At 42.1% G+C, this 24,922-nt stretch overlaps 2 protein-coding genes and 1 long non-coding RNA gene across 3 annotated transcripts; 1 reads left to right on the plus strand and 2 right to left on the minus strand.

Annotated features, from left to right (window-relative positions):
• Window positions 1-456: 456 nt before the first annotated feature.
• CH25H (cholesterol 25-hydroxylase) lies at window positions 457-4,953 on the minus strand. Its single transcript, XM_031607698.2, has 3 exons — window positions 4,797-4,953; window positions 3,926-4,026; window positions 457-1,933 (listed from the first exon to the last, which is right to left on the minus strand). The coding sequence occupies exon 3, from the start codon at window positions 1,815-1,817 to the stop codon at window positions 993-995; it is 825 nt and encodes a 274-aa protein (XP_031463558.2). The 5' UTR covers window positions 1,818-1,933; window positions 3,926-4,026; window positions 4,797-4,953; the 3' UTR covers window positions 457-992.
• LOC149917058 (uncharacterized) lies at window positions 4,953-6,382 on the plus strand. Its single transcript, XR_016468803.1, has 3 exons — window positions 4,953-5,046; window positions 5,315-5,436; window positions 5,898-6,382. It is a non-coding gene; the product is annotated as an uncharacterized LOC149917058 (long non-coding RNA).
• A 99-nt stretch (window positions 6,383-6,481) lies between these two features.
• Window positions 6,482-20,138, minus strand: LOC116238146 (putative lysosomal acid lipase/cholesteryl ester hydrolase). Its single transcript, XM_031607677.2, has 9 exons — window positions 19,819-20,138; window positions 18,699-18,819; window positions 15,146-15,344; window positions 14,670-14,779; window positions 13,967-14,103; window positions 12,427-12,573; window positions 10,952-11,023; window positions 9,288-9,359; window positions 6,482-8,409 (listed from the first exon to the last, which is right to left on the minus strand). The coding sequence occupies exons 1-9, from the start codon at window positions 19,921-19,923 to the stop codon at window positions 8,176-8,178; spliced, it is 1,197 nt and encodes a 398-aa protein (XP_031463537.2). The 5' UTR covers window positions 19,924-20,138; the 3' UTR covers window positions 6,482-8,175.
• Between the last annotated feature and the right edge of the window lie 4,784 nt (window positions 20,139-24,922).

The raw sequence follows: 24,922 nt of genomic DNA on the forward strand, positions 1-24,922 counted from the left end.
TGAAATATCCCTCTACTTTGCAGAAGCTCTCTTTCTATTCCTTGTAAGGCTTTTACGTGCTAGTGCTAGTTAATTGGTGTGTTTGTGAAGGACTGATGAAGGGAATGTTCCTGTTCATTAAGGGGCTGCTTAATGTTCTGCTCTCACACTGTAAGTTTAGTGAAAATAGTTCAAGCTTCCTCAAGAGGTAATAATGAAATTTCACCCTGACTTTTAAAATGCATTATTCAATATTCTGTTTCTCCCAAATCAAAATTCACTTAAACATACTACAATTTTGATGACAAAAAAGGTATTTGGTTCACACTTGAAATAAATTGACAATATTTTAAGGAGAGAACTCTACCTCTAAAACTGAATTAAACTACACTTATGAAAAAGGAGTCACATAGGTTCATAATATGAACAGAAGAATGAATAACCTGAAACGTAACATAATTTTAAAAGAAGGACCATATTTATTTAAAAACAGATGGAACATCAAGATTTAAAATACAAATGTCAAAATTATTGCACAGTCAGCAAACTAGTACTGATTGCCTGGCAGCATTTTTTTATGACATCAGTGTGCAATAACATGATCTGACAGGTTCAACTCCACAAAATCCGTGCTGTGTACCTTCTCTGTTTACATCATAAATCATCTTATAGCCCTAAAATCTTTTTTTCTGGTGTATGTATAAACATCATACAGTAAAACAATAAATGCTTTATGAAAGCTAGAAAGAAGAGAGAACATCTCTTTACACTTCCCTTACACTTAGACTCACACAAACTCAAGTAACAGATATTTACTATCCCTTTTGCAGTCATTTAACATAGGAAGTTCCAAGTATACAAACAAATACATATATTAAAAAGATTTGTTATAAATAGCCATAGACTTTCTAAGTAGCTTCAAATATACAATCTTCTGTATAGCTTTGAAAAATTAATGTCCCAGTATAGTTTATCAACAAAAAATTCATCCACAGGCAAATAGGCAAATATTCTTAATTAGGATGTGACTCTGTGTATGTCCCAAAGAGTCTGTCCCAGTGGGTGAAGTAGGGAGCATAGTTTGACTTGAATTTCAGATGATGGAGATCATGATGCGGTGCTCCTCCATACCAACCGAAAGGCACAAGTCGGTGAGTTGACCACGGAAGGTCATATCCTGAATGGTCCTCCACTGACAACCAGATGTTGACAAGGAAGAAAATCATTTCTGTCAAAGGGTGGCATTCAAGGAGGAATGGATTGATGGCAGCGAATAATCCCAGTGACAGCAATTCCCATACGCTGGAATACTGCGTAGTAAGAGCAAATGTCGATACGTGCTTGTGATGCACCTTGTGGATGGTCTTGTAGAGCCAAGGCACTCTGTGATGAAGCAAATGCCACAAGAAATATTCAAAATCAAACAGAAGCAGGCAAACTCCTACTTGCAGCAGGACCTGAGGCAGCTCTGGAGCTATCACCGGTAGATTCGTTGGTTTCCAGTACCAGTGGAGAAATGTCACTGGGAAAATCCACACAACATGGTGATACACACTCTGAATAAAGCAAGGCACCATCATTCCAAGAGTTGGATAGCTCTGTGGCTGGATTTTGTATTTTCTCAAGTTTGGCAGTCTAGTGCTTAAAAAGTCCAGTGCAATATATGGAAGACAGAAAGCCATGTACACTGTAAAAGAAAACAACACTGGAAAAAACGGTGACTTGATTAATGTCTCTTTTGCTCTGACAAAGTCCCAAAGAAACTGGAGGCACAGCCTGTCCAGCTGTCTCTCCATGGCGCAGCTGAGCAGCACTCTGTCTGGCACGCTGCAGTTCATGCTGATTGCAGTCTGAGGTTCCGTAAATCCTGGTAAGCTTTTATCTAGGCTGCTCAGAAGATGACTCCGCCCAGAAACTCCTTATTTAGCTTGGCTTTAAGGAGGAAGTCCCCTTCCTGTAATGCATTACAATCAGAACCGAATTAGCTCGTCAGGTAATCACTGGAGCTCTACAAAAGACTTGCATAGTTGGAAAAATAAATTGAAACGTAGAACAAACAGTGGAAGGGGGTAAGAATATTTTCCACTCCACTTACTGCATACACTTGAAAGACTGCTATCTTTTACTCATTATATCAGCCTTTGCTATCCTTTTGCCTTTATAAGTGAGGAAACATAATCCATTATTGATTTTCTTTCTGTGACATATACAAGGATGTATATGCACCTAAACTCTAGGTCTGACCCATGAATGTTTGCTGGTTAGTAGAGCTAAATTATAGCTACTACATTCAGACTGGAAGCACAGTGTAGATCTTCTAAGGTTTCAACTTAATTTGTTTTATACTCAAGGGATGATTAAGATGTGTGCCAATAGGCTAATTTGGACACATCCTAAACATCTCATGGGTATAAAACAGGCTAAGTTGAAACCGTGTAAGATCTACACTATGCTTCCAGTCCGAATGTAAGTAGCTGTGATTTATCTCCATCTATTTTTTGGTCATGTTCTCCTTTAACCACTTGACAAGGCAAAATCCACCTGAATTGACCTGATGCAAAATTGAACAACAACAAAAAAAAAAGAACAACCAACAAAAATATCTCTTAGTTACTGGTAAGAATTTGAGGGATATGATATGGAATTCATTCTTGTACCAAATCACCTAAGTATCACAGTAACTTAATGTAAATAAAAGATTCACTGGTTAGACCAGTGTCCTCTAAAGGATCTTCCTTCGATCATAGACAAGCTCTGAGCAGAAAAAAAGCTAGCGGATTTGAATCCCAGCATTTCAAATTTGCTGAAAGTTTTTCAGTGGTAAGACAAGAGTTCTTGATTCAACACTTCTTCTGTGCTTCTTGAAAATGGAAAACAAAGCTTTGAATACTTAGGGAAACAATTTGCCATCAGCTTCCTATGAACTCACCTCTTTTGTAGACACAGCATTTATTCTAATATTGGAAATGAGCTCAGCTTCCTGGATGACTTTATTAGCTTGTTCAGATGATTTTAGATCTTTACAGGAGTAAATGAGAGTTTCCTAATTTCTTAATAATTAAGAATAATGAGTTTAGCAGTGAACTTTTCTGATCTATGCATGGATGTTTCTTAACCCTTAAGTTTGTCTTCAGCTTCAGCTATTTCATCGTCAAGAGATTCTGCTCTAAAGTAAATACAAATTTTGCTCCCTCCTTAGACTTAGTTTACTGAAACAGTAACACTATTGTCACTTGTGCTATTATTCTGTCAATCAGAAGTTTTATGTTGGAGACAGCTCTGGTACAGCCTTCAAAAGCTTTATCTGTTGCACACATATTTTAGAAATAGATTCAGATTTTCTGCTGATGTGAGATTGTGCTGTTTGATCAGGTTGTTGAATGTAGGTGAGCTAAAACCCTGTGAGATACACCAATCTGATGGATGAGGACCTACATCCAAGATTTGTTTCAGTCTTGAAAATATGTTTTAAACTGACCTCCGGTTCACAATAAGAACATGAAAAATGCATTTATAACTCAATCACTGTGTAAGACACAACATTTTCTTCTGAGAGATGCTTTCTGTTGATTTATGTAGTTACAATCAGAAATTAAGCCCCCCAGATGCATATGTGATTCTCCATTGTATTAGATTTATGCTAGGACTGATTCTTCTCCATAATATATTCCAAATCTGTCAAAAGGGAGGTTGAGGAAAACTGATTAACTGCTCTAAAGACACTGTTCCAACTAATTCTTAATGGCTATATGAATTCTCAAGAAGATGTAGGACCAATTACGCCTATCAGCTAAAACTTAAAGAATTGGCATTTTGCCTGCAGATTATGTCATAGGAAAATATTCCTAAATCCCTTAAGGAACAAGAACAGAATTTTGCAGCCTTATTGCTAGTACATCCTGTAACATAAAGCATAAACGAGCTGAGGGCTGCAAGCACAGCTTACCTCAGCGACAACCTGCAGCTCCGAGGCAGACAAAGCCGCCGCCGCCGCTGTGCCCCATCTGCTGGCGCTCAGGAGGATGAACTCTGCTGTCAAGTTGCACCCTGCTGGGAATTAATTCAGGCTCAGGAAAGCGAATCGCCATGCATCAGAGACAGCAAATTCTTCTTTTCCAGAAACCGATTTCAAGTTCCTTCACTTTGCCATCAAAAAGCACTTATTTCACATATTTTCCTTCCTCTGATTTAGGTTTTCTTGTCAACACAAGGTGAAAAAAAGACGAAGCATACACATCCATTCTGTACTTAATTCAACAATACAGCCCTGGCGTTTTTTGCTCAGCTTCCCCATGTGTTACAGGACTCTAAACGAGTCTCTTAAAAAGCCAAGACTGCTGCTCTGGAGTTAGGTTGAAGGGCACATAGCTTGGAATGAGGCCCCGCAAAGGGTCTTAAATAGATTCCACATGAGCACAAGACGCAGGCACCCACCCCAGGCCCTGCAGCGAGGTAAATAGCAGAACACAAACAAGTGGTTAGGAAAGCGAGGAAAAGTTAGGAAGAAGGGAAACCGGTATGTGCATGCTGAAACCAATCTCACAGCAGCAGAGGCAAAACCCTTTCTCCCTCCCGCCAGCCTCCCGCTCTCTGGGCAGACAGATGGTTGCTGTACCAGAGCTGAGGCACAGCCCGGTGCAGCCGAGCCCACTGGCACAGGCGGGTGCTGCAAAGCAGAGCGGAAAACTTAGGACAGTGATAGGGGAGCAGGCAAGTAGCTGCAGCAAACGATGCTAAAGGCTGTCCCTTCTCTCACTTCAAAACAGCTAATCAAGCTGGAATCGCAGTGAAGCTGAAGCCTTCGCACATGGACTCACCTTGCTGCAGGAGCCCTGTGCGAGGAGCCCGCCCCGCCCGCTGCCCGCTGCCCGCCTGCCGCCCCCGTGCCGGGACGGCCGCCCGGCTCTGCTTGGCCCTGCGAGGCTGCGGCGGCCGCGCTGCGCAACGGCGCCACCCTGCGGAGCCTTCCGTCAGGGCTGCCGCCTGCGGAAGCGCTCCTGGAACGGCAAAACGCTCGGCAGGGGACGGCGACTTCACGAAGTCGGGAGGCGTACATCTTTGTCACAGGTGCGGCAGGTTGAGTGGAAAAGAAAGGGCCTCGCATATTTACGTCTTTTTCAACTTGTAGACTCTTTATGTTTTGGTACGCTGAGAGTCAAATCCTGGAGGTGAATATAGAGAAGGGACAAGAGCCGCTACTTCCTGCAGCCCCCCAGTACTGGGCTCCCTGGCGTGCTGCACACTCTAAGACCCCTCCTGCACACATTTCTTTCCTGTTTGGATGTTCTCTTCTGTTTGGATGAAAATCTTCAGCTCCCCATACTTTTCTTAACAGAATGAGCAGGTTTTCCTAATCCGAGTATTTCCGGACCAACGTTCCAACCCCTGTGCGCCCATCTGTGCTGCAGATCGGGGAGCGACAGCCCAGGATGGTGCATGCTGCTCACACACAGACAGGTCAGTGAGTCTGACAATCCATGAGCTGAGCTGCTTAGGGTCCACTGTCTCCAGCTTCCTGCCGTAGTTGGCTCACATCACTAAATGTCAGTGGAAGATGTCCTATGTTCTTTGTCAGCTTTTGTATTATTGGAAATTTATGTTTCAGCCAATCTTCAACATCACCGTCAGAGAAAAATGGTCTATAGAACAGGCATCAAGTATGCAAGATCTGCTTCAGCATTCAGTATTGCTCCTTATTAGATCAAAAGTCTTGCTCTTCTCTGTCACATCCAGATGTGTTATCTTGCAGGTCTCCTTCCATTGACAATGCCTCTCCAGCTTTGTCTTATGAAATGCTTGTAACTAGCAGGCCACTGACAGCACAGCAGCTCCCAATTTCCACAGACATCCCTGCTCCAGTAAAGGAAAGAAGGTCCAGAATGGCTTTGTTTAAAGCTTCCATTATTCTTTACTTCCAGGCACACAGGAGTTCTAACAAGTAAAAAAGCTGGCAAAACACAGGATTTATTACACCCTGCTATCTTGACTGCACATCTACTCTATTCAGGATGGACAGAAAGGTATGGCCTGAGCTTATTTACTACTGACGCTGGGCATTCACGTCAAATTCACCAAGAAAAAGATTAGTTCCCTGTTGTATAATGTGGTTACATGCTATTTATGAGATTACCAGACACTCAGTTAAGCAATCTAATTACCCAAGGTTTAAGAATGTGATACAAGAAGCTTTTCACCACGTCAGTATTTTGAAAGAAACTCTTAACCTGCAGGCTTAGAGAATGACTAAGCAGTTAAGCAGTTATTTATAGTTTGTACCTTATCTAAAAGTCTCAGAAAAGTCTTCTGAAACAATACGAATGGCCCTTTATGTTTAGGCAAAGTTCCTCTGATGACAAAAGTAAAATGGAAGTTGTACTTTTTTACTGTACTTGTTTTATGGATGAACAGTTGTGAGAATAGACTTGGCTCTCTGCGTTCTCCGCCACAAAGGTTCACATGCATACATGAAACAAGAAGTCAAACAGATCACATCACTCCAAACTCTGAGCAGGTCTCTCACATTTATTGAAATATCTCAAGTTTAATGAACGTAACACACATGGCTCTTGCCATCATACCATCACAGCTGCAGAGTTAGTCAATTGGGATTCCTACAGTCTTCCTTCCAGTACATCAGTGAGAAGCAAATGTAGCTGCTACAAATATGAAGCAAACTTAAAGGTCCTGCTAGGAATCACAACTGAAATACCACAAACCACTTTTTTCCTTAAACAAAGCCTGAGGACTCCCTGAGACTGAATTAGGAGTAAAAACAAAACAAAACAAACCCTAATTTATGGCTTACACATCTTCTTGTGTGGTTTCCTTTTTCCAATTAAAAAAAAAAAAAAAAAAGGCTGCCTCGGTTTAAAGTGTACTATTTTCTATGCCATATACAAAAGGCAGTTCTTACTCTTAGGATTACAGAGATCTGGAACAAACTCCAACTAAAGTACAGAAATTACCATCTGGACTGAGGTAACTGACTCTGGAGATTGTTCATACATCTCCATTAGGCATGAAATTCAGCGGAGTCAAAGTTCTCTGCATAGTCAATGGAAAGAGCAAGGCACCTATACCAGAGACTACCATAACTCCAAAGTCAGGCCTCTAAAGCAAATGTGAATTCTCTACCCCCACCGAGTGGGGGCTTAGCCCCACTGTAAAGTAGAAACAGACAAATGGAAATTGACATAAACACTGCCAGGCTTCACCAGAATACTTTATAGCTCCTGAACACAATGATGGCAAGCACCATACAACCAGCAAAAAAAGTAAACAGACTTTCAAAGCAGCAGATGATTAGGGAGAAGAGTCCATGCAAACGAAGTTGCTCAACATATAGAATTAATACATTGGCCCTTCCCTGACCAGAAGTGTAGTGGCAGGGGGAAAGGAGAGTTTTCTAGTGGTCAGTGCAAATAAAACACAAATGTTTTATGTCATTCTCCTAGTAAGTCAACCTATTCACAAAGATAAAAGTGGTATTGCTTTTATTCCTTTTAACTGCTGCTTCTGTTCCAGGAATTAGCAAGGGCAAGTAACAATCCTTATCCATAGCTATTATGTGGAACATGGAAAGCTTCAGTGATGCTGTATGATTAGTGCCTTTTTCTTGATTTCCAATCGACAGTGGTGATCTTTTATGACTTCAAGACAATTCTTTTTGGCAATATTGAAAAAGAAAGTCACCTGATGTAGCTAGCTTCTGAATAATGGCTAAAATAACACAACAGGAAGTCACTAAGTGCTTTTTGAAGTACCAGCATCAAATGGGGTCACTGCAATACAAGCAGTACTTCTGAAAGGTACTCAGAAATGGCAACGTGTTAAGAAGTGGCAGCATTTTACACAGAGCAAAATACTTCTAAATTCTCAAGTTTCCTGGTGCTCAGTGGACTATTTTGTCTTTCAGACATAACTAAGTCTATACACATGAGGTGTGTGCAAAGTTACACTGCTTGTTTTTTGATCTTGTGCCACTGTGTGCAAAATCAGCAGGTTAGAATGAGGATTTTTTGCAAGAGGGAAAAATAATACTGAGAAAAAAAAATCAAATATGAATCCCATTCAGTAGTCATTCCTGGCATTTTAAAAACATAACATAAATAAGCAATGTAGCATTATTGCCAGAAAAGCAAATGCTCCAGACAGGTGAATTTCTGGTGAACTAATACTCTGAAATACAATGCTGGTTTACAAATACTTCCTCATCATGTCAATCATTTCATTATACATGCGGTGAGGTGCATCAAGGCCCCAGATGAAATCCAAGTGTTCCCACTCTGGAATGTGTTTGTGGTAAACCAAGTTTGTGATCTGAGTGAGCAGCATGGCAACATCCTTTGGGTCTGCCAGCAAGTCCTGTCCACCAGTCCATACAGCAGTTGGTACAGTCATCTCTTTTACTTTGTAGAAAGGAGGAGTAGACTGAGGGACAAAAAAACAAAAAAAAACAGAAACAAAAGCATTAGAAAGAACAAGTCTCTAGGGTGGTACTAAACTGCAGCATAATACACTAGTAAATGTAAAAATATGTCAGATTCTGACTTTCACTTTTGTTTTTAGACAGCCAGAGTTGTAGATGGAATCCTGACTTTCAAGAAAAAAGGTAATTCCAAAGGGTTCTGCAATATTATATTACACACAGCAGTAAAAATGTGGCTTGGAGAGCCTGCAAGCCAGGAAGGTAACATTGACACTTCCAAGACTTCTCGCTGCACATTTCATTCAAGAATTTCTAAACCCCAGTCAAATACCAGAAGTGATAGCTCCTCTGAAAGTATAATACTGCAGTATTTTCCAGTCACTAAAATGACAAGGGGCAAAATATTTTTTGTTCTACACACAGCAATTCAGAAACAAACACAGGTGAAGATTAAGAAGCTGAGGATAAGCAGTACACTTGAAATTACAGTACGTCCCTTCTTGTGAGAAGTGCACTGGGATTTCATGACATAGGCAGAATCTTAATTAAATCTTAACAAAAGGATGACCTTCAAGAAACACTGTGCCACCACAACTTTGTATCTGAGCATGAACTCCATAATGATTTAGGACTACCTCAGAGCTCTATAGCTCTGTGTTTCTTGACTGTGGGTTTGGTGGGGTTTTTTTTGTTGTTTTGTTTTGGGGGGGGGGGGGGCACTTGTGTTTTATTTCTTTATTTTTAAAAAGGCACGTCTCCAGTCTGGTTACTGGGCAACACCATTTAGAACACAGTATAAACACAGCACCTTGAATAAGTGCCCGAAGACTTGTTTTTGTGACACTCAAAAATTTTAAACAGATCCATGAAAAGTATCTACCTGGTTGTAGTGAGCCATATTTGCAGCCTTGCTTCCCCAGTCATAAGCTTTGAGTTCCCCAGATTTCACAGCCTAGAAATGAACAAACATTCACATACACATTGAAAATCCAAAAAACTTTTATCAAAGGGATAAAAAAAAAAAAAGAAAAAAAAGACACTATCTTGGAGTACTGGCAAAGGCAGCTCACACATGAGACACTGAAATGCCAAGTACTAACAAGGACAAGGACCACTGCTTTGCCTCACGTCTTGGGAGTTGGAAACATTAAGATTCAATACCAACAGACCACAGACTGTCATAACAATCATAACAACAGTAGGAAAGACTAAGAAAAACAGTTCTCAGTATTCAAAGCCAGGATGTGACAACTTTATGCTTACTGCTGAAACATTCTGTCTAAATGTACCAGGTCTGCTCCAAAAGTAACACCCCCTATATTATTATTTTGAGCCACAGTGTCAGAGTCAGATGTTGGTATGGAAGCAGAGGTTGAACACTTCTGCCAGTATTCTATTACTGTTTGTTGCTGAGAGACAGATGGCAGCAGAGGGGCAGTCTGACACAATGGCACCTGAAGCAAATATGTATCACTGAATTCCTCCATGCAGAAAAAAAATGGCACCTATTGACATCCCTTGATGCTTGCTGAATGTTTCTGGAGACCAAACAGTGGATGTGAACACAGTGAGGCAGTGGGTGGCACATTTCAGAAGTGACAGAAACAGTGTGTCACCTCCACTGGTGCAGACATTTACAAATGCAGTATGCATGCTCTTGTTCATTGTTGGCAAAAATGCATAGCTAATGGTGGTGACTACATTGGAAAATATCTGAGAATTTGCTCTATCAGATAGTGTTATTGCACTTCTTGCATCTTTTGTCATTTCCATGGAAATAAGTAGAAGGTATTACCTTCAGAGCAACCTACATGAATGCAGTAGTGAACCTTTATTATGAAGTCTACTCTGATTTAACACCATTTCCCCTCTCTAGGGAAAAAAAAAAAAAAGTGTTCACAAATTTCCTTCTGTTCAATACTCAACCACTGTGTATAGTGCAACAGATCACTTCTGAATGAATGAACAAGTCCAGCTACAAGATCAAACACAGCAATGATCGCTGCTGCCATGACATCTCCTCCTCTTTGCCAGCATATAGCTGAGCCTGCTGAGCAGCACAGCAGCATCACAGGCATGAAGTAATTGTGCTCTGAGGTGAAGTTCAAAATATACAAAAAACAAACAAACAAACAACAAAACCATAAAATAAAACCAAACAATATAGTTGAATATAAAGCCAGCTGCTCTTTCCTGGTTAAAAATATAACTTTTAGTCAAAACAAAGCTTGCTGAAAGGCAAGCAAATATTTGTTACAGCATCTCCCTGAGTTAAGTCATTCCATTTGTATTGTTTATTGGCCTAAACTGTTTAACTGTTTAACATCACCATCCATGAGATAGGGAATAGGGCTCAGTCCCATAAGGTCAGTATCAAAGCAGCTGCAGTGAACAGCTGCTGTTCTGATTATTAGCAGTTCCAGAATTTCATCAAGGCTATGCTACATACATACATTGAAATTTTATTCCACTTAAATATCAGGGGGTGTCAGTATTCCACAGGCAAGCTAGAGTCATGAACACTTTAGATTCTGAAAACTCTACCTGGCTCCAGTGGATCATGTTTTGTACAGATGTCCCTGCAGGGCAATGCGATGAGTACACATCCACACGGCTCTGCAACAAGATAGTTAACACAATTTACACTTCACAGCACAAAAGTTCTACCCACTATTGCTTCTGGAACAACTAACACCAAATTGACAATTCCTCTTAGAACTACTCTTAAAAAAAAAAAGAAAGAAAGAAAAACAAGCACCATACAAACAGGTGAGGTAAAAGTTTCATATGTACTGCAATTGACTGCATAGCTTATAGCTCATTTTTAAACATAATAATGACATACCTAATTATTCTTATATAGTTAAAGCACCTTTCAAAAAGTGCTATAATTGTAAGAGTTGGAAACAAATATTTACATGGACCGTCAGAGAAAAATCAGAGTCACTCTACATCTAAATGAGAAGCTGTCAATTAACAATGACTCAAAGTTTCATACACCTTCAGTTTAAAAGTATACTATATCCAGGGGAAACTAAGTATCCTGAAATTAAAAATATACAGTTTTAATGTTGAAAAATACATATGTCTTGGGCAAGAAAATATCAAAAAACTGCACCCTTGTGTTGACATACAAAGTGCATTTTCACACACGGTGAGCAGTGACAAAAATAACACTAATTCCATCTCACTCCAACCAAAGACATCCTCTGCCTCCCTCTACTGATGGGTAATCTGATGCCAGCTTCTGCTGTTGTCAAGGACGTAGAAGCATTTAAAAAAAGAAAACAGAAAAACACACACCAATTGCTGTTAACTAAATAAGATGGAAATCTTCACTGAGATGGTTATTAGGTGCTGACATGGGCTGCCCAGAAATGCTGTGGATGTCCCATCCCTGGGGATGTTCAACACTAGATTGGATGGGTCTCTGGGCAGCCTGATCTAGTGACTGGCCTGATTCGGTGGTTGGCAACCCCACCTGCAGCAGGGGGACTGGAACTAGATGCTCTTTGAGGACCCTTCCAACCCGAGCCATTCTATGATGCTATGAACAAGCTTTTAGATAGAAAAGTTATATGGACAAGCCCTGCGCAACTAGGACCAGAGATGAAGTCATCAGCAGGGATGGACGTTGGCCCCAGAGAAAATAACTGCACACATCCAGCAAGAGACCAGAAAATTTCAATAGTTTCACTGAAAGTGGTAGAAAGTGATGTCTTCCACTTATCTTTGAAAGATGAGAGGAATACATTCCTGCTCCATCACATTCATTTCTTTTACCCACTGCTCCAAAATACCTAAAATAATTTATTTTAGCTTCTCAGTACCTTTTTAAAAAATAAGTTCTATCCATTCCAAGTAGACAATTAATTCTACACCAAAGAAATACATACATGTACACTTTGCATAACAAAGGCATTATTTTCTAATTACATGTAAAGAACAATTGGTACAGTGATACTGTCAATACCGTGTTGTTTGCAATAATTTCACTGTTAAAAGACATCAAAACATACCATATTCAAGTTTCTCTCATTAAAGCCACACAGAAGAAAGAATACATTGCCACAGAGGTCATCAAGTATTCTGTGGGTGCAAACATGGGTAGCAAGCCACTTCAGCCAAAAATTCTGAGGAAGGAATTGCTTCTTTCCAAACAAGTTCTACAAAATAACAAACATAGCACAGACATGTTACTGAACTGAATCACCTGGTTTTAGTTTTTATACTAAAAAATCCTTCAGGTAATTATTTCCATTTGCACTGGTGACAGGTAAGTCATATTAAAAAAAAAAAACACACCTACCTCCTTATCAACCACCTTGTTTACAGCCCTAGGGGAAGGTCAGGGTTAGTGCTTCTGCTACAAACAATGCATTGAATTACCACCCACAAAATGTATGTGGGATCTGGAACAATGATGCAATTGCAAGTCTCCTCTCAAATTCAATTAATTTTTAAATTCAATATTTTACAGGAGTACTAGAGTTTCTTGTCACCACAATCATTTAAGGCTAAGCTGCTAAAGTGAAATGGCCTTGTACTTATATGTCTCAAAGAGAGTAATTTGCAAGAAAAACAACTAGCATGAGCTGTTGTGGCTACTTCCTCTTGTTAGTATTTTTAAAACTTTGAAAATTTTGAAGTGGCCCATTCAGCACTTTCTTAGAAAGCGATACAGCGTTTTTAAGAATGTGACTGACCTACAGGTTTGTGGCTCTCATGCATTTGTGCAATGCAGTTGTTTCCTTTGCAAGTCACCATGAAAGTCAAGCACAACAAGAGCATCTGCACAGGGCACTGATCAGCTACTCCTTCTCACATAAAGTTCATCACAATTGTTAGTACCACTTTTATGTTAGCTGCTTTTGGTGTAGGGAACAAATAATGCATACAAGCATGCACTAAACCAGTACAAGGGTTTATCTCCGAAGACAACCAGGCCTGCATGGGAATTGCCACAAGTGATATAAAGAAGTGATCATTAAAAATGACACACAAGAGGGTGTTCAGAATGTTTGACTCCAGGCGCTGACTGCAGCCTGCCAGTCTGCCTACATTCCCCTTGCTGTTAATGGTGAAAGATAAACTCCAGAAGATGACTAATAACATCTAAATAAAGCTGCTGCACATCATCACCCTCTGATGAATCTTCCTCCTGTACTTAATAGTTATTGTGAAATAAATCTGTTAAGGTTCATGACAATTCAAGAAGTATACTATGTAAAGCTATCATATGACTCTCCTAAAACAGAACTGTTGTGTTATTCCTTTAGCCTAAATTCCAGAAATATGTAACCAAAACAACCATTATTTTATTCCACCTAAGATGTTGTACTTGTAACATAATAACACCAATGCAAATTGTATCATTAGACAGTAGTAAAACCAGAGAAGTCACTGCTGACTTGCATAGCATTACTGTGGAAAAACTGGCGCAGTGCACCTGTGGAACACACTAATCTCTAATCCACAGCTACTAGCATTCTTTGTTATACTGTTTTCAGCCATAGATACTCTTCCTTTGGCTTAAAATATGAACACGAAAAAACAAACCTTGATAAGCAGATCAGGAAACGCTCCCAGCTTTGTCAGTGGGCTAGTGGCAAACTTGACTGTGGCTACTGGTGCCAAGGCAAAGAACATTTTTATTTTTTTGGCCAGTTTTGGCAAAGTTGAAAAAGCAATGAAAGCTGCAAATAGTAAGAAAATAATTAACAAACATCATCACTGAAACACAACAGACAAGAATTTCATGTGGAGGTGATTTTACAAAATCTAAGATGTGTGCAAAAGCTTTTAGATCAGTAGTGTTACTATCTTCTCTAAGATCAGAAGGATTTCTTATCTTCTGAAAATAAAAAGTTTGTGCTGAGTAACTCAATATTCTTCTTTTTATTTGCAGGTCTAAAAGCACTTGATGCAGGCCTTCCATACAGTAAATATTCCAGAAATGGTAGATTTATATCTAATGATTCTACATTATTATGTGTAGCTTATCAAAATACATATTTCAGTAGGAACTGTACTGAATCTGTGACTTCATTTTCTCATTTCAACAACTTCCCACTTAAAGTAAGAACAAAAACATTAATCATTTTCTTCTTAACAATGAATATTTCAGGAAGCAGTCAAAAAACAGAAGCTATAGATTTTTAGTCTTTTTTTTTTTTTTTTTTAAACATCATTAAACCATACACATAGAATTTGTCATCATTTCAAACACAGCATTTTTTACTGAATGCATCTTCTTACATACCCATAGTAGTGCCCTGTGAATGGCCAACATAAAATAGTTGTTCCTGGCCAGTTTTCTTCAAAATGAAGTCCACAGAAGCTGGAATGTCATATTTAGCCATCTCATCAAAGCTACAAAGCAAAGACAAAATTATCAGAGTGTAATGGTTGCATAGAGTTTTACTGTACTGAAGACCAACTGTCTGGATATAAAGAAAAGCTTTCTTTGGATGAAACTGTACACTCTGGTGCTGTCATCAGACCAAGTACTGCTGAAAGCAATTACTGTCCTACTGACCATCTATGAAAGCTGTCTCAGGACACAACGAGACAACACTCACCATAAAACTTCCCTTTATTTCCTCTATATATGTGTTAGGGCACAAACAGAAAGAAAGCATCTTGTACATCCACACCACAACTGAAACGGGGTGACAGGAAAAGACAGAAACCTGTTCACAAATAGCACGCTTAGTTTGTCTACAAAGATGAGGATACCTAAAAATCCAGAACTCTTCTTGCTTCACTGAGAAGTGTATATGTTTCCTGGACCAGGTGTTCCCTCTGCTGTTTCCCAGCCATACATCATAGCCTGCATCTGCCAGCATAAAGCCAAGGCTGTTGTAATCCAAGTTTGTGATCCAGTTGGTGCCATCAGCAAGCAAACCATGCTGCAAAAACACAGCAGGCCTTGGACCTGAAAAAGCATTTATCATAGACTTTCATTTCCATGTTAATAGGAAGCTAAGAAAAATTCAGGTGAGTGACCGGAAGTCTGCTTCAGTTTCATACTTTGAATATTTCAACTATGAAGATTAGCAGTACCAGTATTGGCCCCATCCAATATCTTTTTGATACCAAAGCTCTTGGCAGAACCCAAATAACAATGTGGGTAGACAATAAGTACGTTTAAGTTTCAAACGCCTTTCTTCCCTCAATGTAAGTAGCTAAAGCACCACAGAGAATATCCACATGAAATTTAGGAAACTTCTTTCCTGACACTCCTACCCTAAAACAGAAAATGACTCCTTTATTCCTGCTTTAATAACTGAAATCCAAGACATGGTAATTTTATCTCAGTGCCAGAAATTACTCAGGAATTTAACTTACTCCAATGATACATCGTTCTACAACAGTCCCAAGTTCATACAGTGCTTTCTCCATTGATAAAGTGGACTTAGATCTTTCATTAGAAACAGTCACAACCAGGCTGTGTTCAAGAAGGTTTGCTGTGAGTTCCATAAACCCAAATCAGCAGCATTTCTCTCCCTTGACAGCCTTTTTGTCTGGGAAGGGAGAGCTTTCTGGTGCCTGTTTTTCTCATTTCATTTAAAAAATAAAAACATTGTGACATAGCACCCATGCCAAAAAAAACAAATCTCCAGCAATGCCAAACAAGCACTCAGGACAGTACAATTCCACACTAATGTTTTCTATACTGTAGTAATAGTTCATCTCTTTCCGCGTGCAGGATTTTCACACCTCACACTATATTTGTTTTCAATAATGATCAATTCTAGCTTTGTATTTTCTTTCCTTTTACTAAACTCAGATAAACCAATATTTTCTTTTTTTTTTTTTAATTAACATAGAAAGGGGGAAGCTGTTCAAATCCTTCAACGCTTTAATTCTGTCCTGTTAACCGCCAGTTTCTGAACTTCTGCCAGTTCCGTTTTCACTTCCTGAAGCACATGACTTGTGCAATCACAAGGCAAACTGACTTCGACAATAATAATTCTTAATCACCTTTGGTCCTAAAACCTAAAAAGGGAATAAGAAGGGTGGAAACTTAAAAATACCTTTTCCTGTAATTAACTTTTTGTTCTAATTACACACAACACCAATTCTAACTGGAAGATACACTTAGAAATGTAATCCCTCTTACATTCTTCTACTGTCACATCAACAACTCCTTTCAGTAAAACAGTTAAAACTTCAATAAATCTATACATGGCTTAAATAAAGTTATTGAAAATATAAATCTGTCCAAAAGAAAGAAGAACTTATTTCAATGCCATTCTCACCTGCGCAATGCAGTTATCTAAGATTTTTAGTTACTACTAAAAATGAAAATCATTGACTTTCTGGTTTTTTATGCCCTCCATTTGTTTTTCCCCTCTTTTTTTTTTTTTTTTTTTTTTCCCCCTTCAGCAGAGGAACTGTAGGTTTGTTCCAAAACATCATGTGATCCATAACTCCAAGGGATCCTATTCACATTAAGCAGGTATTGCAAAAGAATTATGGCATATATACGCTAAGTCAGCAGTAACACATCATTGGTATCTTTCTGGGAAAAGATACCAAGTCTATAAAAACTTAAGATCAATATGAACTTTGAGATCTTCATTCTTCTGAGATCATACTTCCCCAAATGTGCTCAGTAATCCTTGTTTTTAAAATTAAAGCACTTTGCAAAACATGAACTTGGGATAGAGGGTGTGGCAAGGGGAATGTGGAGAATTCCCACAAGTCAGGAAACTTCTGTTTGCTTATGTCATAGATGAAAGATTTAACAAAATCAACATGTTCCAGGCATCTTTTTCCTGTGGTTTCTCTGAAACTTCAGTTCAGAGAAAAGACACCTACCAGGTTTGACTGGCTTCACGCACGCACTGATTTTACACACCAACCTTGTGAAAGTGCATGGTGCAAACACCCCAACACTTGCAGAACCAGCAGGTGAGACTGCTGCCTGGCCTTTAGAAGAGAAGCATTTCCCATAGTCTTGTATGCACCCACAGCTAAAGGACAATCAATTATTTATTATTTAAATGCCACTTTTTTTTTTTAACCTCTCATTGCAAGTTTTTTCAGTCCCAAAGGTTCTGAAGTAGTCTTTAGGATAGATGCAGTCTGCATGCAAACTAGCTGCTTTTGTACACATGCAGTTGTCAGTATGACATTTTCTAAGGGGTGGTGGTATAACCAGTACTAAGTTCAGAGACTGTTATTCAGATGCACTTATTTCTGCATGCAGAGCAAGACAACGATCCAAAGACCGTCCATCACTCTTCCTCCACACATATTTCACTCATTTTTAGAGCATTCCATCATTCAGTTGCTGCAAAAACCTTACCGCTCCCATAAGTCTCAGCTTACACTCCATTTCTGTCATCTGCGCACCCCCTGCACTCCTTCCATGGCTTTAAGCAATCTTGTAAACTGTAAGGATTACTGTGAAAGAGTCATCTGGTGGTTTATGCCAACCACCCTCCCTGCTCCCCATCAAATCACATCCATAAAACAAGCTGGCCTGAGCTCACTGCTGCCAATAACCTGCTACATATGCTCATTTGCATTGTATTTTAAATGTATTCAACTCAAGATGCTCTGAAGTGATTTTCTCTCATTACAGTATCTTCCAATTTAAGCAGCTGCATATACAAAATGACACCACAACAGCAGGACTTGTTCTAGCTTGTAACTTACTGCAAAGGCAGCTTCAGCAGTTACGATGAGCAAAATGATTCTTTCCCCTATGCCCCAGAAATCAGGAAGTAATTATTTAGTGAAGTTCCCAGTGGGAACTCTTATAGTTCAGTTGTACTTCACAAGAAGAGGAATACAAGTTGTGCCTATTTTCGAAAATGTTCAGGCACTTTGAACAAAATTCTTTTTTATAAGATTTTTTTTTTCAGTGTGGTTTGAAACAGTGCTACAATGGTACAGTCAAACTCTTTTCAGGATACTAAATTAATATTTAAAAGTTTCTTAGTCCTATTTTCTCCCTGCCAGAAGATCTGGGTCTCTCAGGCCATCAAAAACCAAACAACAGAGGGATTGCATTAATGTCACAAAATGGAAATGCCAGGAAAAGGCAGCTTTCTTAACTCCTTCACCCTTCTCTCACTGAAGTTACTCTAAATACACCTGAGCCATTCTGGCCATGAAATTCACCAGTCTCAGACTGTAACTCCACAGGTTATAGTCTGTAATCTTCTTCTGAATGACTGTAGGAGCAGAAGTTCCGTCAAACTTTTTTTTTTCTTTTTTATAAAGCGTAGAACTTTTCCACTCTTTACTGCTTTTTCCAACCAGAAATAAATCTTACCTTTGCTCTGCCCCAGATCTTTTCTTCCGTAAGGAATTCTGTTAACAGAAAGAATGTACCCGTCTTCTGTTGTCACTTCATACTCCTCACTGGGGTATCCCCTGAACATGATAATCTGACTCTGAAGAAAGAGAAGAAAGAAGCTTGGAGTCAGGCTCCCAGCCTACTTCATTCATCAAGATGCTCAGAGAACCCCGGGCTCCTTCCCAACAGCAAGGTGAAATTACAGGACATGGCAAGAGTGTGCCACAGCCATTCCTCCACCCACCACAGACAGGTTTCTTTTGAGACCTATGCCAGGCAGGAGCCTGCCAGAGTACAAGCATTAACCCAGGGACCTGGGAGGACTTACTCGCCTGTCCCCACGCACTGCCGCACCTTTGTTAAAGCGCAAAAGATTGCAGCATTGAAAAGGGGATTTTTGTAACAGGGCAAAGCTCTGGGACAGAAATGGCAGGCAAAAAGTGACATTTCAACCTTGGTCATTCCCTGATTCTATGATTTTCTCTCAGAAAAAAATAGTATCTTCCAAAAACAAACAAGCACTGCAGCACCTGGTACCACAGCGGCATGCAGAGGATGAGAAGGAAGGAAGACACCTGCGTGGGCACTGGCACAGGTGCTGCAGGGCACCGTCACAGCACAGAGCCTGGAGTTCACGCAGTGCTTAGACACCGGCTTTGACTCTGGGAGGTGCTGCGTGGGGCCAGGAGCAGCGCGCTGCTCGCGGGACGCTTCCAAGCCGGGGCATTCTACAGAGAGTTCATCTCTCTTTGGAAGGGAAGGACGGACCAGCAAGGCAAGCAGCTATCGCTGCAACGACGGGAGGACGGCACCAGCATTACGTACATTCTGTAAGCACGCTCTTTTCTAGCAAAACCCACACAGCCGGCTCAGAAGTCACAGAAGAGAGATCGACTGCGGGCATCAGGGGCCGAAGCAGGACTCGAAGGAGAGGTGCGGGGCACCGGGGCCGGCAATAGCCGCTGCCGCCGTCCCGGAACCACGGGGCACAACGCACCTCCGAGCTGGCACCGCCGCCGTTCAGAGGCTGCAGCCACAGCAGCGCCGCCGGCCCGGCTCTGTCCCACTCCACAACCCGCCCCGCGCCACAACTCACGATGTTCATGTTCGTCTCGGGGTCCACGTTCCTTCTCCCGACGGCGAACGCGCCCGGAACGACGACGCCGTACAGCAACACGGCGGCAGGCAGCAGGCCCCGCATCCTGCCGGGCTGGGGGAGGCCGGGCCGCGCCCGACGGCTCGCAAGGCTCGGCGAAGCCGCGCCGAGACGGCCGTATAAGAAAGCGGCCCCGCCGCGGGCTTTTGTTGCTCCTCCTCCGCCGAGCCCCGCGGCCGGCACGGGACCGCGTGACAGGGCGGGGGCGGACGCCCGCTGACAGGGCGAGGACGGGGCTGCGCAGCCCCGAGCGGCTGAAGGCGCGCGGCCGGGCCGGGCGTGTCCCGCGGCCCTCACGCCTCCCCCGGCCACGGAGCCGTCCGCGCACCGACCCGCGGCGGGAGGAGGGAGCGGGGCCGGCGGCGGCGCTCAGGCCACGCGGCGCGGCCTATCGTCGGCCCGAGGGGCGGGAGCCCGCCCGGGGGCGGCGGCGGCCGCGGCCGCGCTGCTCCGCGGCGCTACGCTGCGCTGCGGGGCTGCGCCGTGCCGTGCCGTGCCGCAGCTCTGCGCCCTCCCTGCACGCCGCCCCTCGCCGGCTGCGCGACCTTGGGCGGCGTGATTCAGCGCTTCTCAGCAGCTGCGTGGGAATTTTCCACCCCCCCCTCTCCTGAACTCAGTCTTTTTAAAAAGACTGAGATTGCACGAATGCCCCCCGCCCCGTGAGTGCGCAGGTTTCTGCCCCGATGACCCCTCATCCCGCCGGCAGTCCCGTCCCCACCCACGGGCACTTCGTGGCCGATCCTGAGGGCTTCGAAGTATTGCGTCCAGCACCGTTATCCTCTCACAAAGAGAAGATCATCTGTCCATCATCGTTGAGCACAATCTAAATATATCAAATCTGATACAAGCAGGCTTGAATTACATGCAGGTGCACAGTTCCAGCAGCTTGCTGCCAATCTGGTCTGTCCCGGTGCTCTGAGGCAACGAGCTGGCAGCACATGTAACGTCTGTCGTGTTCCAGAGCCTGTGGTCAGGCAGCGTGCAGCCATGCTTGCAAAACCTGGACCACATGCAGCCCTGAAGTACAAACATTCACATGGCTTGCACGTAGTAATATCCTTGGGATAATACTGAAACCTGAAATAAAATACATAGTAGCAGAGCAGTAATGTGTCAAGAAAGCAAGTATTTCTGTTTATTTAGAGGGTGTGAAGATTTTCATTGGAGTTTTTGCTTTCAGAAGTACCACACGGGGGGCCACATTCCCACGCAGCACACAGCTGTGGTGTGGGCCTGGCACAGGACAAACCAAACCAGAGCTAACTCACTGTCAGCACCTCTCTTTGAGAGCAGTAGTCCTACAACTTTCCATGAGAAGGGATGAAATTCTTCTATCCAGCAAACTGATAACCATGTCTCATTTTCAGTTAATGAGGTTAAAGCTCAGGCTTGGAAGTATCACTGTGAGCTGCAGTACAGTATGGGCTGCAGTGAAGCACATACATGGGATTTAAGGCTGAAGTAATCATAACCTCCTGTACAACATGGTGTGTCTCCCCCAAGAGGGGCACCACTGGAACTGGAAGTTCACAGCGTTATCTGATCACTTTACCTCCACTGCACCTGTAGGTATCCTCCTTGTGCGTGACTTTCCCACCTGAAAGCAGTGTTTTGGGTTGCAGTTAGTTTAAATGCTGAACCATCAGATGAAACATGCAAGGGATAAAATACACATTCAGAAGCAGACTGCCACAAAATAGTACTAATGTGGACTCTCAAGAACTCTTTTAAAAAGTCTATAACCCTTTCTTTCATCTTTCTCATCAATGAATGTGCTAAGACTACACATGAGCTGCCTTTGGGGAAATATATCAGAAGAAAAGAGTTATCTTGGGCACTTCAGCACCATTGCATCCACTAGTTTTGACATACAGAGATGTCCTGGACACTCAGCGAAAGTGACGCCCTTCCTATTCTTGAATTGAATTTCACAGGATTACATTTTATTTTCAGAAGTTGGGTAACAAAAGTAATGCTGAGCTATTTGTGTGGGTTTTCAAGAAGATTAATTACAGGATACTTTTCTCCTCAGAGGAAAATACAAATTATAAAATGCCAGCGATGCTGTTCTCAAGCATAGTAATTAGATGCTAACTAGGTTTAATGGAAACTAGATATTTAAATGATCAAATTATTACAATGGAATAGTTTCTTTACATTATTTTAATGAAGAAAACTGCATTTCAGACTATTTGACTGAGCTAATGTCACTGGGAAATAATTCCTTGTCAGCAGATATCAGCTCCAAGGAACTGTACAGGCATGAGTTTTCTCTCTAAAACACGTAGATATTTTTGCAGACATTCCCTTTTCTTCTATATGTACAGAGCACTAAAGTAAGTAAAGCTTTTGTGTTAAATACAAAGGCAGTTGTTTCTATCAGTTTCTTCATGTGCTTTCCATGAATCTCTTGCATTTGTTACTAATAGTCGCGTTATACTTACATGCCAACACTGACACATGGACTAGATTTTCCAAAGGTACTTTTAAAATCAATCAAGAAAGCTTCAGCAAGGATAGTTTCCCAAATTAAGATTATATAATTGCTAACTAGATCCCAGTCCTCCTCTCTAACTTGGTTTATCTATGTTTTCTTCTGCTTTATCACCATCTTATTTGCACCTCCTCAAACTCCAGATAAGCCTCCATGCTCAGGCTCTTTCCCACTTCCCTGCTTAATGTCAAAGATACCATGACTGACAGCTGCTGCAGGAAAATGCATCTCCAGGACAAGTACACCAAGGCTCCTGCTTATGGAGAGCCACTACTGTGCAAAGAGAAGCACTGCTTGTTTTAATTCCAATAAAAAGCTGTCAGCTTTCCACCAGACCTGCAGCACAACCCAGTCCTTGGGCAAAACCTGCACCTGGGGCAGGCTGCTAGTGAATGGACAAGCTCCAGTGCAGCTCCACCACCTACTGTGTCTTGGCTGAGGCTGCACCCCACCGCTGTCCCATCAGGTCCACTCAAGAGCTACCATTCCTGCAGGCTGCTGGGTGCCCCATGCTCCCTTATGTTCCCCACAGCTGGTCAGGCACAGCCACATCCCAGCCAAGCCACGAGCATGAAGTCAGCTGATGTGTACCAGACACCATGAGATGTCTCATGAGGCACCCTTGGGAGCATATTTATAACCTTATTCTCTCAAAACAGGCACTCAAATTCCACAAACACTAATTATGAATTTTTAAATTTTTTTTTAGCCTAATTACAAATGGGTTGTTTTTATCCATAGGGCTCCAGCACCATTGCTGAACCACAGTTGCTGGCCACGCAGCCCTATAACACAGTATTGCCCACGCAGCTTTGCACTGCGTTTGCATGGCCTCAGGACTGGGGTGTGTCATGCCTGCTCTGCTGGAGCTCATCTCCACCTGCTCAAATCTTGTTTGGCTTGGTACAACTGTGACATCAATTGCTTCAATACATCAGGTGTCTGTATCTGATTTGCTCAACATTTCTTTATCTTTGTGGCGTAAAACTGTAATTTGTCAGGGAGAGCAGCAGCAAGCAGCTGCTCCAGGTAGCACAAGCCATTGGTGACAAACTAATACAATGACAGCATGGAGCAATACAGGGCTGGTTGGATAGCAGAGCCCTCAGGAAGTGGAGGCAGAGGATGTAGCATACAGGAGGCAAGCAAAGGATGATGTTGCATTAATGTTATGTGTATAAACAACACTGCTAAAATAGAAGCCTAAAGCAAGGGGCAAAACCATGCATAGATTCATCAGCTAAAGCAGGAGGGGGAATGACCCCAAGATCCTGCTTATGTATGATAACCAGGTCAAGCTATGCTAACCTGAAATACTCTCCTTATCATAGATGCCTTTGCATTTGAGCAAAGTCAATGCTTTGAGCTGTTAGCAGCTGTTGCCATGGGCTCCACAACAGTTCAGTGCATGGCCCAAAGCCAAGATGAAAACAGAGCAGAGTGATTCATGAGTTTCTGTTCTCCATCTGGCAGCCTTTGCAACTCCTTGCAGATTCAGAGAGAAAGCTTGCTTTCACTTCCTCTTTCTCTCACAATCACGTGAGAGATGGGGAAATGAAAAACAAACACAAACAAAGTACTGAACCAGAAATGGAGGGTGGAGCACAGTTAAAGTTCTGGGAAATTCTAGTGCAAGGTACAGGGGGGAAAAGGGGTGGGTGAACACAGAGCACATAGGAAGGGAAGAAAGAGCTGAAAGGAGAATAGATGAAGGAAGGGATTGCCTTCACAGATCCAACTAATGGTATCACTCGTGACATGCCAGCTTAGTTCTACAGCACTGTAGCTTGGTATAATAGATGGTGGATCTTAGGAAACATGAACCCTGCACTTTTAAAACACTGCTGTTAAGTGAGGCACAGCGATGCAAGAAATCAGTGTCTTGTGCCCTATCTCCTGTGTGCTCTGGAGGATTGCACTGGACTGTTACCACCCAGGGGAATGTTTGTGCAAGCATGGCTTTGCGGTGCTCAACCTATGTATGGTGGATGAGGTGGAATGCTGCTGGCCAAGGCACTAATGGACACAATTTGGTCAATTCTAAAATGTCAGAAGACAAGCAGGCAGTGCAGAAGGCCCAAGGACCTTCTAGGGAGAAAAAGAAAAATGTATGGCCACTGGACATGTTCAGGCAACACGGGAAGTTTACAGAGATTCTGGTTGCCACAGCAGGGAGAAAATGATTGTTGTCAAATTTCAGTCAGAATTAAAGCTGTAGGGGAACAACAAAAGGGCTTCTTCAGATACATTCACAGCAAACAGGACCACAGGGATCTCTTGGAAGGAGTCCAGCGGAGGGCCACAAAGATGGTGAAGGGCCTGGAGCATCTCTCCTATGAGGAAAGGCTGAGTGAGCTGGGTCTGTTTAACCTTGGGAAGAGAAGACTAAGAGGAGACCTGATCCAGGTCTATAAATATCTAAGGTGTGCGGGCAGAGTGGCGAGGCCAGACTGTTTTCAGCAGTGTGTGGAGACAGGACAAGGGGAAACGGCCAGAAACTGCAGCATAGGAAGTTCCGCACCAATGTGCGCAAGGACTTCTTTACGGTGA

Source organism: Phasianus colchicus, chromosome 8, assembly GCF_987193195.1.
Source record: "Phasianus colchicus chromosome 8, bPhaCol1.hap1.1, whole genome shotgun sequence".
NCBI classification, from domain to species: Eukaryota; Metazoa; Chordata; class Aves; order Galliformes; family Phasianidae; genus Phasianus; species Phasianus colchicus.

What these genes read in the sequence shown, in the direction of transcription:
- CH25H (XM_031607698.2), bottom strand. Translation starts at nt 1,817, where the DNA reads ATGAACTGCAGCGTGCCAGACAGAGTGCTGCTCAGCTGCGCCATGGAG.
- LOC116238146 (XM_031607677.2), bottom strand. Translation starts at nt 19,923, where the DNA reads ATGCGGGGCCTGCTGCCTGCCGCCGTGTTGCTGTACGGCGTCGTCGTT. An exon ending in TTCACAGGGCACTACTATGG is followed by an intron (nt 14,104 to 14,669) that starts GTATGTAAGAAG and finishes TACTATTTGCAG; the next exon opens with CTTTCATTGCTTTTTCAACT. An exon ending in TTCCTGATCTGCTTATCAAG is followed by an intron (nt 12,574 to 13,966) that starts GTTTGTTTTTTC and finishes GTTATTTTGTAG; the next exon opens with AACTTGTTTGGAAAGAAGCA.